This window comes from Lampetra planeri, chromosome 77 (genome assembly GCF_965212315.1).
Source record: "Lampetra planeri chromosome 77, kcLamPlan1.2.h2, whole genome shotgun sequence".
Classification (NCBI taxonomy): domain Eukaryota; kingdom Metazoa; phylum Chordata; class Hyperoartia; order Petromyzontiformes; family Petromyzontidae; genus Lampetra; species Lampetra planeri.
In genome coordinates, this window is record NC_136182.1 from 367,009 (window position 1) to 380,651 (window position 13,643).

A 13,643-nucleotide genomic window follows, 5' to 3' on the forward strand; every position below is an offset into this window, starting at 1 on the left:
AGGTGGTGTAGGTGTAGGTGGTGTAGGTGGTGTAGGTGGTGTAGGTGGTGTAGTTGGTGTAGGTGGTGTAGGTGGTGTAGGTGGTGTAGGTGGTGTAGGTGGTGTAGGTGTAGGTGGTGTAGGTGTAGGTGGTGTAGGTGGTGTAGGTGTAGGTGGTGTAGGTGTAGGTGGTGTAGGTGGTGTAGGTGTAGGTGGTGGTGGTGTAGGTGGTGTAGGTGGTGTAGGTGTAGGTGGTGTAGGTGGTGTAGGTGGTGTAGGTGTAGGTGGTGGTGGTGTAGGTGGTGTAGGTGGAGGTGGTGTAGGTGGTGTAGGTGGTGTAGGTGATGGTGGTGTAGGTGGTGTAGGTGGTGTAGGTGGTGTAGGTGGTGTAGGTGTAGGTGGTGTAGTTGGTGTAGGTGTAGGTGGTGTAGTTGGTGTAGTTGGTGTAGGTGATGGTGGTGTAGGTGGTGTAGGTGGTGTAGGTGGTGTAGGTGTAGGTGGTGTAGGTGGTGTAGGTGTAGGTGGTGGTGGTGTAGGTGGTGTAGGTGGAGGTGGTGTAGGTGGTGTAGGTGGTGTAGGTGATGGTGGTGTAGGTGGTGTAGGTGGTGTAGGTGGTGTAGGTGGTGTAGGTGGTGTAGGTGTAGGTGGTGTAGTTGGTGTAGGTGTAGGTGGTGTAGTTGGTGTAGTTGGTGTAGGTGATGGTGGTGTAGGTGGTGTAGGTGGTGTAGGTGGTGTAGGTGTAGGTGGTGTAGGTGGTGTAGGTGGTGTAGGTGTTGTAGGTGGTGTAGTTGGTGTAGGTGATGGTGGTGTAGGTGGTGTAGGTGTAGGTGGTGTAGGTGGTGTCAGTGTGGTGTGAGTGTGGTGTAGGTGATGGTGTAGGTGTAGTTGGTGTAGTTGGTGTAGGTGATGGTGGTGTAGGTGGTGTAGGTGGTGTAGGTGGTGTAGGTGGTGTAGGTGTAGGTGGTGTAGGTGGTGTAGGTGGTGTAGGTGGTGATGGTGGTGTAGGTGTAGGTGGTGTAGGTGGTGTAGGTGGTGGTGGTGTAGGTGGTTTAGGTGTTGTAGGTGGTGGTGGTGTAGGTGGTGTAGGTGGTGTAGGTGGTGTCGGTGATGGTGGTGTAGGTGGTGTAGGTGGTGTAGGTGGTGTAGGTGTAGGTGGTGTAGGTGGTGTAGGTGTAGGTGGTGTAGGTGTAGGTGGTGTAGGTGGTGTAGGTGATGGTGGTGTAGGTGGTGTAGGTGGTGTAGGTGTAGGTGGTGTAGGTGGTGTGAGTGTGGTGTGAGTGTGTGTGAATGTGGTGTAGGTGGTATGTGAGTGTGGTGTAGGTGGTATGTGAGTGTGGTGTAGGTGGTGTGTGAGTGTGGTGTGTGAGTGTGGTGTGAGTGTGGTGTGTGAGTGTGGTGTGAGTGTGGTGTAGGTGATGGTGTAGGTGTAGTTGGTGTAGGTGGTGTCAGTGTGGTGTGGGTTTGGTGTAGGTGATGGTGGAGGTGTAGTTGGTGTAGGTGGTGTCAGTGTGGTGTGAGTGTGGTGTAGGTGGTGGTGGTGGTGTAGGTGGTGTAGTTGGTGTTGGTGTAGGTGGTGTAGATGGTGTGAGTGTGGTGTGAGTGTGGTGTGAGTGTGGTGTAGGTGGTGGTGTAGGTGATGGTGTAGATGATGGTGTAGGTGGTGGTGTATGTGGTGATGTAGGTGTAGTTGGTGTAGGTGGTGTGAGTGTGGTGTGAGTGTGGTGTAGGTGGTGTAGGTGGTGTGAGTGTGGTGTGAATGTGGTGGTGTAGGTGGTGTAGGTGGTGTAGGTGGTGGTGTAGGTGTAGATGGTGTAGATGGTAGTGTAGGTGATGGTGTAGGTAATGGTGTAGGTGGTGGTGTAGATGGTGGTGTTGTAGGTGGTGTAGGTGGTGGTGTAGATGGTGGTGTAGATGGTGGTGTAGATGGTGGTGTAGATGGTGGTGTAGGTGGTGGTGTAGGTGGTGGTGTAGATGGTGGTGTAGGTGATGGTGTAGTTGGTGGTGTAGGTGGTGGTGTAGGTGGTGGTGTAGGTGGTGGTGTAGATGGTGGTGTAGGTGGTGGTGTAGGTGGTGGTGTAGGTGATGGTGTAGGTAATGGTGTAGATGGTGGTGTAGATGGTGGTGTAGATGGTGGTGTAGATGGTGGTGTAGGTGATGGTGTAGTTGGTGGTGTAGGTGGTGGTGTAGATGGTGGTGTAGATGGTGATGTAGATGGTGGTGTAGGTGGTGTTGGTGTAGGTGTTGGTGTAGGTAATGGTGTAGATGGTGGTGTAGATGGTGGTGTAGGTGATGGTGTAAATGGTGTCGGTGTAGTTATCAGCGCACTGCGTGCACACGAGCACCGCCAGGTTGAGCGACGCGATAGTGTAGGTGTAGGTGGTGTAGGTGGTGGTGTAGATGTAGTTGGTGTAGATGGTGGTGTAGGTGTTGGTGTAGATGGTGGTGATGGTGGTGTAGGTGTAGGTGGTGTAGGTGGTGGTGTAGATGTAGTTGGTGTAGATGGTGGTGTAGGTGTTGGTGTAGATGGTGGTGATGGTGGTGTAGGTGTAGGTGGTGTAGGTGGTGGTGTAGATGTAGTTGGTGTAGATGGTGGTGTAGGTGATGGTGTAGATGGTGGTGATGGTGGTGTAGGTGTAGGTGGTGTAGGTGGTGGTGTAGATGTAGTTGGTGTAGATGGTGGTGTAGGTGTTGGTGTAGATGGTGGTGTAGATGGTGGTGTAGGTGTTGTTGTAGTTGGTGTAGATAGTGGTGTAGATGGTGGTGTAGATGGTGTTGATGTAGTTGGTGTAGATGGTGGTGTAGATGGTGGTGTAGGTGATGGTGTAGGTGGTGTAGGTGGTGGTGTAGATGGTGTTGATGTAGTTGGTGTAGATGGTGGTGTAGATGGTGGTGTAGGTGATGGTGTAGGTGGTGTAGGTGGTGGTGTAGATGGTGTTGATGTAGTTGGTGTAGATGGTGGTGTAGGTGTTGGTGTAGATGGTGGTGTAGATGGTGGTGTAGGTGTTGTTGTAGTTGGTGTAGATGGTGGTGTAGATGGTGGTGTAGATGGTGTTGATGTAGTTGGTGTAGATGGTGGTGTAAATGGTGGTGTAGGTGTTGGTGTAGATGGTGGTGTAGATGGTGGTGTAGGTGTTGTTGTAGTTGGTGTAGATGGTGGTGTAGATGGTGGTGTAGATGGTGTTGATGTAGTTGGTGTAGATGGTGGTGTAAATGGTGGTGTAGGTGTTGGTGTAGATGGTGGTGTAGATGGTGGTGTAGGTGGTGGTGTAGATGATGGTGTAGGTGTAGTTGGTGTAGATGATGGTGTAGGTGTAGTTGGTGTAGATGGTGGTGTAGATGTTGGTGTAGGTGTTGGTGTAGGTGATGGTGTAGGTGGTGGTGTAGATGGTGTTGTTGTAGGTGGTGTAGGTGTTGGTGTAGGTAATTGTGTAGATGGTGGGGTGTAGATGGTGGTGTAGGTAATGGTGTAGGTGATGTTGTAGATGGTGTCAGTCTTAGTGTAGTTACCAGCGCACTGCGTGCACACGATCACCGCCAGGTTGAGCGATGCCCACGCCGGTCCCGCCGCTCCACAATCGGCGCAGGAATCGTTCCCCGCAGCCGCGACCAGCCGGCCCAGGACCTCGGGGTCTCCGAGGGCCTCTTCCTGAGCCTCCCGGAGCCTGGCGAGCCACGTGGCTCGCTCAGACTCTGAGTCCGTCGAGAACCTTGGGGCGGTGGACGGGGGGGGGGAGAAGCGTCGTGAAGTGGTGGTGGTGTAGGTGTTGGTGTGAGTGTTGGTGTAGATGGTGGTGGTGTAGGTGGTGGTGGTGTAGGTGTTGGTGTGAGTGTTGGTGTAGATGGTGGTGTAGATGGTGGTGGTGTAGGTGGTGGTGGTGTAGGTGGTGTAGATGGTGTAGGTGGTGGTGCGTCGCTCGTCGCGTGTAGTGTATAGTGTAGTGTATAGTGTAGTGTGTAGTGTATAGTGTATAGTGTAGTATATAGTGTAGTGTGTAGTGTAGTGTGTAGTGTATAGTGTAGTGTGCAGTGTATAGTGTAGTGTATAGTGTAGTGTATAGTGTAGTGTATAGTGTAGTGCATAGTGTATAGTGTAGTGTATAGTGTAGTGTATAGTGTATAGTGTAGTGTGTAGTGTAGTGTGTAGTGTAGTGTAGTGTATAGTGTAGTGTATAGTGTAGTGTATAGTGTAGTGTGTAGTGTGGTGTATAGTGTAGTGTATAGTGTAGTGTATAGTGTAGTGTATAGTGTAGTGTAGTGTATAGTGTAGTGTATAGTGTAGTGTATAGTGTAGTGTGTAGTGTAGTGTATAGTGTAGTGTATAGTGTAGTGTAGTGTATAGTGTAGCGTATAGTGTAGTGTGTAGTGTAGTGTGTAGTGTAGTGTGTAGTAGTGTATAGTCTAGCGTATAGTGTAGCGTATAGTGTAGTGTATAGTGTAGTGTATAGTGTAGTGTAGTGTATAGTGTAGTGTAGTGTATAGTGTAGTGTAGTGTGTAGTAGTGTATAGTCTAGCGTATAGTGTAGTGTATAGTGTAGTGTATAGTGTAGTGTATAGTGTAGTGTATAGTGTAGTGTAGTGTGTAGTAGTGTATAGTGTAGTGTATAGTGTAGTGTATAGTGTAGTGTATAGTGTAGTGTATAGTGTAGTGTATAGTGTATTGTGTAGTGTAGTGTATAGTGTAGTGTGTAGTGTATAGTGTAGTGTATAGTGTAGTGTATAGTGTATAGTGTAGTGTAGTAGTGTATAGTGTAGTGTATAGTGTATAGTGTAGTGTAGTAGTGTATAGTATAGTGTATAGTGTTGTGTAGAGTGTAGTGTATAGTGTATAGTATAGTGTATAGTGTAGTGTATAGTATAGTGTAGTGTATAGTGTAGTGTATAGTGTAGTGTAGTAGTGTATAGTGTAGTGTATAGTGTAGTGTATAGTGTAGTGTATAGTGTAGTGTATAGTGTAGTGTATAGTGTATAGTGTAGTGTGTAGTGTAGTGTGTAGTGTAGTGTATAGTGTAGTGTAGTAGTGTATAGTGTAGTGTATAGTGTAGTGTGTAGTGTATAGTGTAGTGTATAGTGTAGTGTGTAGTGTATAGTGTAGTGTAGTAGTGTATAGTGTAGTGTATAGTGTAGTGTAGTAGTGTATAGTGTAGTGTATAGTGTAGTGTAGTAGTGTATAGTGTAGTGTATAGTGTAGTGTGTAGTGTATAGTGTAGTGTATAGTGTAGTGTAGTAGTGTATAGTGTATAGTGTAGTGTATAGTGTAGTGTAGTAGTGTATAGTGTATAGTGTAGTGTAGTAGTGTATAGTGTAGTGTAGTAGTGTATAGTGTAGTGTATAGTGTAGTGTATAGTGTAGTGTATAGTGTAGTGTAGTGTATAGTGTAGTGTATAGTGTAGTGTAGTAGTGTATAGTGTAGTGTATAGTGTAGTGTATAGTGTAGTGTAGTGTATAGTGTAGTGTATAGTGTAGTGTAGTAGTGTATAGTGTAGTGTATAGTGTAGTGTATAGTGTAGTGTAGTGTATAGTGTAGTGTATAGTGTAGTGTAGTAGTGTATAGTGTAGTGTATAGTGTAGTGTGTAGTGTAGTGTATAGTGTAGTGTAGTAGTGTGTAGTGTAGTGTGTAGTGTAGTGTATAGTGTAGTGTATAGTGTAGTGTGTAGTGTATAGTGTAGTGTATAGTGTAGTGTATAGTGTAGTGTATAGTGTAGTGTAGTGTATAGTGTAGTGTATAGTGTAGTGTAGTAGTGTATAGTGTAGTGTATAGTGTAGTGTATAGTGTAGTGTATAGTGTAGTGTATAGTGTAGTGTGTAGTGTATAGTGTAGTGTATAGTGTAGTGTATAGTGTAGTGTGTAGTGTATAGTGTAGTGTATAGTGTAGTGTATAGTGTAGTGTAGTGTATAGTGTAGTGTATAGTGTAGTGTAGTAGTGTATAGTGTAGTGTATAGTGTAGTGTATAGTGTAGTGTAGTGTATAGTGTAGTGTATAGTGTAGTGTAGTAGTGTATAGTGTAGTGTATAGTGTAGTGTATAGTGTAGTGTAGTGTATAGTGTAGTGTATAGTGTAGTGTAGTAGTGTATAGTGTAGTGTATAGTGTAGTGTGTAGTGTATAGTGTAGTGTATAGTGTAGTGTAGTAGTGTATAGTGTATAGTGTAGTGTAGTAGTGTATAGTGTAGTGTAGTAGTGTATAGTGTAGTGTATAGTGTAGTGTGTAGTGTATAGTGTAGTGTATAGTGTAGTGTAGTAGTGTATAGTGTTTAGTGTAGTGTAGTAGTGTATAGTGTAGTGTAGTAGTGTATAGTGTAGTGTATAGTGTAGTGTATAGTGTAGTGTATAGTGTAGTGTAGTGTATAGTGTAGTGTATAGTGTAGTGTAGTAGTGTATAGTGTAGTGTATAGTGTAGTGTATAGTGTAGTGGAGTGTATAGTGTAGTGTATAGTGTAGTGTAGTAGTGTATAGTGTAGTGTATAGTGTAGTGTATAGTGTAGTGTGTAGTGTAGTGTAGTAGTGTATAGTGTAGTGTATAGTGTAGTAGTGTATAGTGTAGTGTATAGTGTAGTGTATAGTGTAGTGTATAGTGTAGTGTAGTAGTGTATAGTGTATAGTGTAGTGTAGTAGTGTATAGTGTAGTGTAGTGTATAGTGTAGTGTATAGTGTAGTGTGTAGTGTAGTGTATAGTGTAGTGTAGTGTATAGTGTAGTAGTGTGTAGTGTAGTGTGTAGTGTAGTGTGTAGTGTAGTGTAGTAGTGTATAGTGTAGTGTAGTGTATAGTGTAGTAGTGTGTAGTGTAGTGTGTAGTGTAGTGTAGTAGTGTGTAGTGTAGTGTGTAGTGTAGTGTGCGCGTCTACTTGTATGTGACTTGCGGTGTGGTGATGGTGAACGTGGTAGCTGCCTGCTCCCTCACGCTCATGGTTCGCGTGTCGCAAAAGAGCAACCCCAGTCCAGCCTCAACCTCCTGGTGACACCAAAGACAAAGATTACTACACACACAGCTACACACACAGCTACACACACAGCCACACACACAGCTACACACACAGCTACACACACAGCTACACACACAGCCACACACACAGCTACACACACAGCTACACACACAGCTACACACACAGCTACACACACAGCCACACACACAGCTACACACACAGATACACACACAGCTACACACACAGCCACACACACAGCTACACACACAGCTACACACACAGCTACACACACAGCCACACACACAGCTACACACACAGCTACACACACACACACAGCTACACACACAGCTACACACACAGCTACACACACAGCTACACACACAGCTACACACACAGCTACACACACACACAGCTACACACACACACAGCTACACACACACACACAGCCACACACACAGCTACACAGATACACACACAGCTACACACACAGCTACACACACAGCTACACAGCTACACACACACACAGATACACACACAGCTACACACACACACAGATACACACACAGCTACACACACAGCCACACACACAGCTACACACACAGCCACACACACAGCTACACACACAGCTACACACACAGCTACACACACAGCCACACACACAGCTACACACACAGCTACACACACAGACACACACACAGCCACACACACAGCTACACACACAGCCACACACACAGCTACACACACAGCTACACACACAGCTACACACACAGCTACACACACAGCTACACACACAGCCACACACACACACAGCTACACACACAGCTACACACACACACACAGCTACACACACAGCTACACACACAGCTACACACACACACAGCTACACACACACACAGCTACACACACAGTTACACACACAGCTACACACACACACAGCCACACACACAGCTACACACACAGCTACACACACACACACACAGCTACACACACACACAGCTACACACACACACAGATACACACACAGCTACACACACAGCTACACACACACACAGATACACACACAGCTACACACACAGCTACACACACACACACAGCTACACACACACACAGCTACACACACAGCTACACACACACACAGCCACACACACAGCTACACACACAGCTACACACACACACACAGCTACACACACACACAGCTACACACACACACAGATACACACACAGCTACACACACAGCTACACACACACACAGATACACACACAGCTACACACAGCCACACACACAGCTACACACACAGCTACACACAGCCACACACACAGCTACACACACAGCTACACACAGCCACACACACAGCTACACACACAGATACACACACAGCTACACACACAGCTACACACACACACAGATACACACACAGCTACACACACAGCTACACACAGCTACACACAGCTACACACACACACAGCCACACACACAGCTACACACACAGCCACACACACAGCTACACACACAGCTACAGCTACACACACACAGCTACACACACAGCTACACACAGCTACACAACAAGAACCGCCATTCGCCATTAAGTGGCGGTGACGTCACCACGACGCTTGTGCCAGGCCAAGTGCACCTTGAGGCCACGTGAAGTGTTGAACGCCCGCTGGCAGGAGGTCACGGGGCAGACCCAGCAGGTGCCACGGGTTGTACTGCTGTGCCAGGCTAGGTGCAGGAGGAGGTCACGGGACAGACCCAGCAGGTGCCATGGGTTGACTGCTGTGCCAGGCTAGGTGCAGGAGGAGGTCACGGGACAGACCCAGCAGGTGCCATGGGTTGACTGCTGTGCCAGGCTAGGTGCAGGAGGAGGTCACGGGACAGACCCAGCAGGTGCCATGGGTTGCACTGCTGTGCCAGGCTAGGTGCAGGAGGAGGAGGTCACGGGACAGACCCAGCAGGTGCCACGGGTTGTACTGCTGTGCCAGGCTAGGTGCAGGAGGAGGTCACGGGACAGACCCAGCAGGTGCCATGGGTTGTACTGCTGTGCCAGGCTAGGTGCTGGAGGAGGAGGTCACGGGACAGACCCAGCAGGTGCCATGGGTTGTACTGCTGTGCCAGGCTAGGTGCAGGAGGAGGAGGTCACGGGACAGACCCAGCAGGTGCCATGGGTTGTACTGCTGTGCCAGGCTAGGTGCAGGAGGAGGTCACGGGACAGACCCAGCAGGTGCCACGGGTTGTACTGCTGTGCCAGGCTAGGTGCTGGAGGAGGAGGTCACGGGACAGACCCAGCAGGTGCCATGGGTTGACTGAGTGAGATGACCGGTAGATGCACCACCAGCTGTACCCCCTACTGTGCCAGGCTAGGTGCAGGAGGTGTCAGGACAGACCCAGCACGTGCCGTTGATCGACTGAATGAGATCAGTGGTCAATGCACCACCTGTACCCCCTTAGTGTGCCAACTTGCTATATTTTAGCCACCCGGCGCTCCGCTCGTTGTTGTGAGCGTCGCTCCTCCGCCCTCCGTTGTTGTTGGAGGGCGACTGCCTCCAACTGCCCAGTAGCGTCCTTCACGAGCCTCCTCCACTGAGGCCGATCTTGACACCGCTGGTACCAGTCATCGGCAAGTCCACTCAGCTCCACGTCCCCCTGTACCACATCACTCCATCTCTTCTCTAGCCCGTGCCTCCTGTACCACATCGCTCCATCTCTTCTCTAGCCCGTGCCTCCTGTACCACATCACTCCATCTCTTCTCTAGCCCGTGCCTCCTGTACCACATCACTCCATCTCTTCTCTAGCCCGTGCCTCCTGTACCACATCACTCCATCTCTTCTCAAACCCGTGCCGTGCCCATTTAGCCCCCTCGATCCCACCGAACAAAAGCTGTTGAGGCATGCGGCCTTGCCTGCCGGAGGAGCTCACCGATGGGAATGTGTCCAGATCTTTCGAGGATTTGTGAGCTCCTCACACAATCCAGCCTGCAGGTTTAAACCCTGGAGGGATCGTAGGCAGGCGCAGATGGCCCGTTGGGATTAAAGATCGAATTACCGTTCTTTCCCTTAAGGTTGGTGATGGGTGAGGCGCTGGAATTAATCAAAATTATGGAATTAATCATTTGTGATCACTAGCTACCAGAGGTCGCAACCGGGTACCCGATACCCGTACCCTACCCAATACCCGGCTACCCGTACCCGGCCGGGTACGGGTACCCGTTTGCGACCCTGGTGCGGCCGGGTACGGGTACGGGTAGGCCGTGAGTCACTGGTGAGTCACCGTTTGTCACTCATTTCGGGTAGGGTACGGGTAGGGAACGGGTACCCGTACCCGGCCGGGTACGGGTACGGGTAGCCCTTTGCGACCCTGGTGCGGCCGGGTACGAGTAAGGAATCAAAACCCGTTTGCGACCTCTGCTAGCTACTGACGCAGATTCCATCTCCTTCACAACCCGCGCCCACCACCACCCATCCTTGCATCGCCTCACGGCTCTGCGAATCTCCGAGCGGAGGCTCCAGTAAGCCTCCTCATTTTCCGATGTTTGCATATTTGAGACGATGGAGTGGGCCTGTCGCTTTCACTCAACCAGCCGGAACACCTCCTCCGTCAGCCACCATCTCTGGGGAGGTCTGGACAGCGTACACGATGCAGTCCAGCAGATGTTCTTGCTTGGACCCGGCATGCATCCACGATGCTGTGTGGATGCGCTAATGCTGGAACAGGCGTGTTGGTAATTACAAAACCCACGGGCTGCACAGAAGTCTATCAGCCTCCTCCTACCGTTGTTATTGAGCTGATCTGGCCCACGCCTTCCAATCACTCCAGATCAGGGTGGCAGCATCATGAACCAACTCGGGCATTAAAGTCACCCAACAAGATGACTCTATCCCGAGGGGCCACTTTAGCCAGCACCCGTGACAGGAGGTCACAGAAGGCGTCCGACTCATTGGCCCTGCCTGCATCCCTCCATTGATGTTCATCTTCGTTGGGGGCATAAGCAACCACCACCACTCCTCACCCATTGTTCATGGGGGAGGGCGAGCCCAAAGTAGCCTGGGGCTTACAGATTCCCAAACCTCACCGCCACGCTCCCACGCCCCCTTAATTATTTTGATCAGAAGAAGAGCCACTCCCCGTTGTTTGGAAGTTTCCAGCCGCCCAGTGGAGAACTGTCCACCCCTCATGATGACCAGAGCCAGAACCGGTCTACAGGTACCGGTCCAGCTCCCGACAGATGAGTGGGCAGCCTTTCCTCTGCACACATTAGAACTGTCCACTAGACCCCTCCTGTATTCCAGAGTGGCCCAGGTGGTACCGGTCCAGCTCCTGACAGATGAGTGGCAGCCTCTCCTCTGTGCACTCAGACACCAGAAACCGGTCCACCAGACCTCCTGTATTCCACAGAGGCCCAGGTGGTACCGGTCCAGCTCCCGACAGATGAGTGGCAGCCTTTCCTCTGCACACATTAGAACTGTCCACTAGACCCCTCCTGTATTCCAGAGTGGCCCAGGTGGTACCGGTCCAGCTCCTGACAGATGAGTTGCAGCCTCTCCTCTGCACACATTAGAACCGTCCCACTAGACCCCCTGTATTCCACAGAGGCCCAGGTGGTACCGGTCCACCTCCCAACAGATGAGTTGCAGCCTTTCCTCTGCACACATTAGAACTGTCCACTAGACCCCTCCTGTATTCCAGAGTGGCCCAGGTGGTACCGGTCCAGCTCCTGACAGATGAGTGGCAGCCTCTCCTCTGTGCACTCAGACACCAGAACCGGTCCACCAGACCTCCTGTATTCCACAGAGGCCCAGGGTGGTACCGGTCCAGCTCCTGACAGATGAGTTGCAGCCTCTCCTCTGCACACATTAGAACCGTCCACTAGACCCCCTGTATTCCACAAAGGCCCAGGTGGTACCGGTCCAGCTCCTGACAGATGAGTGGCAGCCTCTCCTCTGTGCACTCAGACACCAGAACCGGTCCACCAGACCTCCTGTATTCCACAGAGGCCCAGGTGGTACCGTCCACCTCCCAACAGATGAGTTGCAGCCTTTCCTCTGCACACATTAGAACCGTCCACTAGACCCCCTGTATTCCACAAAGGCCCAGGTGGTACCGGTCCAGCTCCCGACAGATGAGTGGCAGCCTCTCCTCTGTGCACTCAGACACCAGAACCGGTCCACTAGACCTCCTGTATTCCACAGAGGCCCAGGTGGTACCGGATCCACTTCCCGACAGATGAGTGGCAGCCTCTCCTCTGTGCACTCAGACACCAGAACCGGTCCACTAGACCCCCTGTATTCCACAGAGGCCCAGGTGGTACCGGTCCCACCTCCCGACAGATGAGTGGCAGCCTCTCCTCTGTGTACTCAGACACCAGAACCGGTCCACTAGACCCCCTGTATTCCACAGAGGCCCAGGTGGTACCGGTCCAGCTCCTAACAGATGAGTGGCAGCCTCTCCTCTGTGCACTCAGACACCAGAACCGGTCCACTAGACCTCCTGTATGCCACAGAGGCCCAGGTGGTACCGGTCCACCTCCCGACAGATGAGTGGCAGCCTCTCCTCTGTGCACTCAGACACCAGAACCGGTCCACTAGACCTCCTGTATTCCACAGAGGCCCAGGTGGTACCGGTCCAGCTCCTGACGGAGGAGCGGCAGCCTCTCCTCTGCACCGAGAGGGCCCCAAACCTTCCCACGGCGCTTCTCCTGTTGATGGAGGAACCCCGAGACGGATTGGGGGGGGGGGGGTGGTGGTGGTGGTGTGGGGTGGTGGGGGTGGGGTGGTTGTGGGGGGGGGTGGTGGTGGGGGGTGGTGTGGTGGTGGGGGTGGTGGTGGTAGGGTAGTAGTGGTGGTGGTGCTGTGGTGGTGGTAGTAGTGGTGGTGGTGGGTAGTGGTGATGGTGGGGTGGTAGCCTCTGCAGCCCCGCCCTCCCCTCCCATGCCCCTCCCCCTCCCCTACGCCCCTCCCCCCCACCTGCGCGTCACGGTGCACGTGCAGGCAGAGCCTCTATAGCTCCTCCCCCTCCCATGCCCCTCCCCCTCCCCAGGCCCCTCCCCCCACCTGCGCGTCACGGTGCACGTGCAGGCAGAGCCTCTATAGCTCCTCCCCCTCCCATGCCCCTCCCCCTCCCCAGGCCCCTCCCCCCCACCTGCGCGTCACGGTGCACGTGCAGGCAGAGCCTCTATAGCTCCTCCCCCTCCCATTGCCCCTCCCCCTCCCCAGGCCCCTCCCCCCCACCTGCGCGTCACGGTGCACGTGCAGGCAGTGCGCGTGCAGCACGGCGAGCGCGCGCTGCCCCTTGAGGCTGAGGGCGCCGCGCGTCACGAGGCGGCCCCACGGGGGCCACGGGGGCCGCCCGGGCGGGGCGTGGTCACGCCCAGCAACGCCCCCAGCAGCGAGTCACGTGACTCCTGGGGGGGGGGGGTAGGGGGGGTGGGGGGTGGGTGGGGGGGGGTGGGGGGTGGGGGTGGGGGGGGTGGGGGGGATGGGGGTGGGGGGGGATGGGGGGATGGGGGGGTGGGGGATGGGGGGGATGGGGGGTGGGGGGGGTGGGGGTGGGGGGGATGGGGGGATGGGGGGGGATGGGGGGGATGGGGGTGGGGGGGGGATGGGGGGATGGGGGTGGGGGGGGATGGGGGATATGGGGGGGTGGGGGGGGATGGGGGGGGGTGGGATGGGGGGGTGGGGGGGGGGGGGTGGGGATGGGGGGATGGGGATGGGGGGGGATGGGGGGATGGGGGGGGATGGGGGGATGGGG

General features: G+C 52.4%; 1 protein-coding gene across 1 annotated transcript in view; it reads right to left on the reverse strand.

Moving 5' to 3' along the window:
* LOC144738048 (arf-GAP with Rho-GAP domain, ANK repeat and PH domain-containing protein 1-like) overlaps positions 1-13,290 on the reverse strand; it is a 17,624-nt gene extending 4,334 nt beyond the window's left edge. Inside the window, exons 1-3 of the mRNA XM_078620949.1 lie at positions 13,124-13,290; positions 6,823-6,929; positions 3,487-3,686 (exon numbers count right to left, since the gene is read on the reverse strand). Coding sequence (XP_078477075.1) covers positions 3,487-3,686; positions 6,823-6,884 — 262 coding nt within the window. The 5' untranslated portion in view covers positions 6,885-6,929; positions 13,124-13,290. The remainder of the gene's footprint in view (positions 1-3,486; positions 3,687-6,822; positions 6,930-13,123) is intronic.
* Positions 13,291-13,643: the final 353 nt, after the last annotated feature.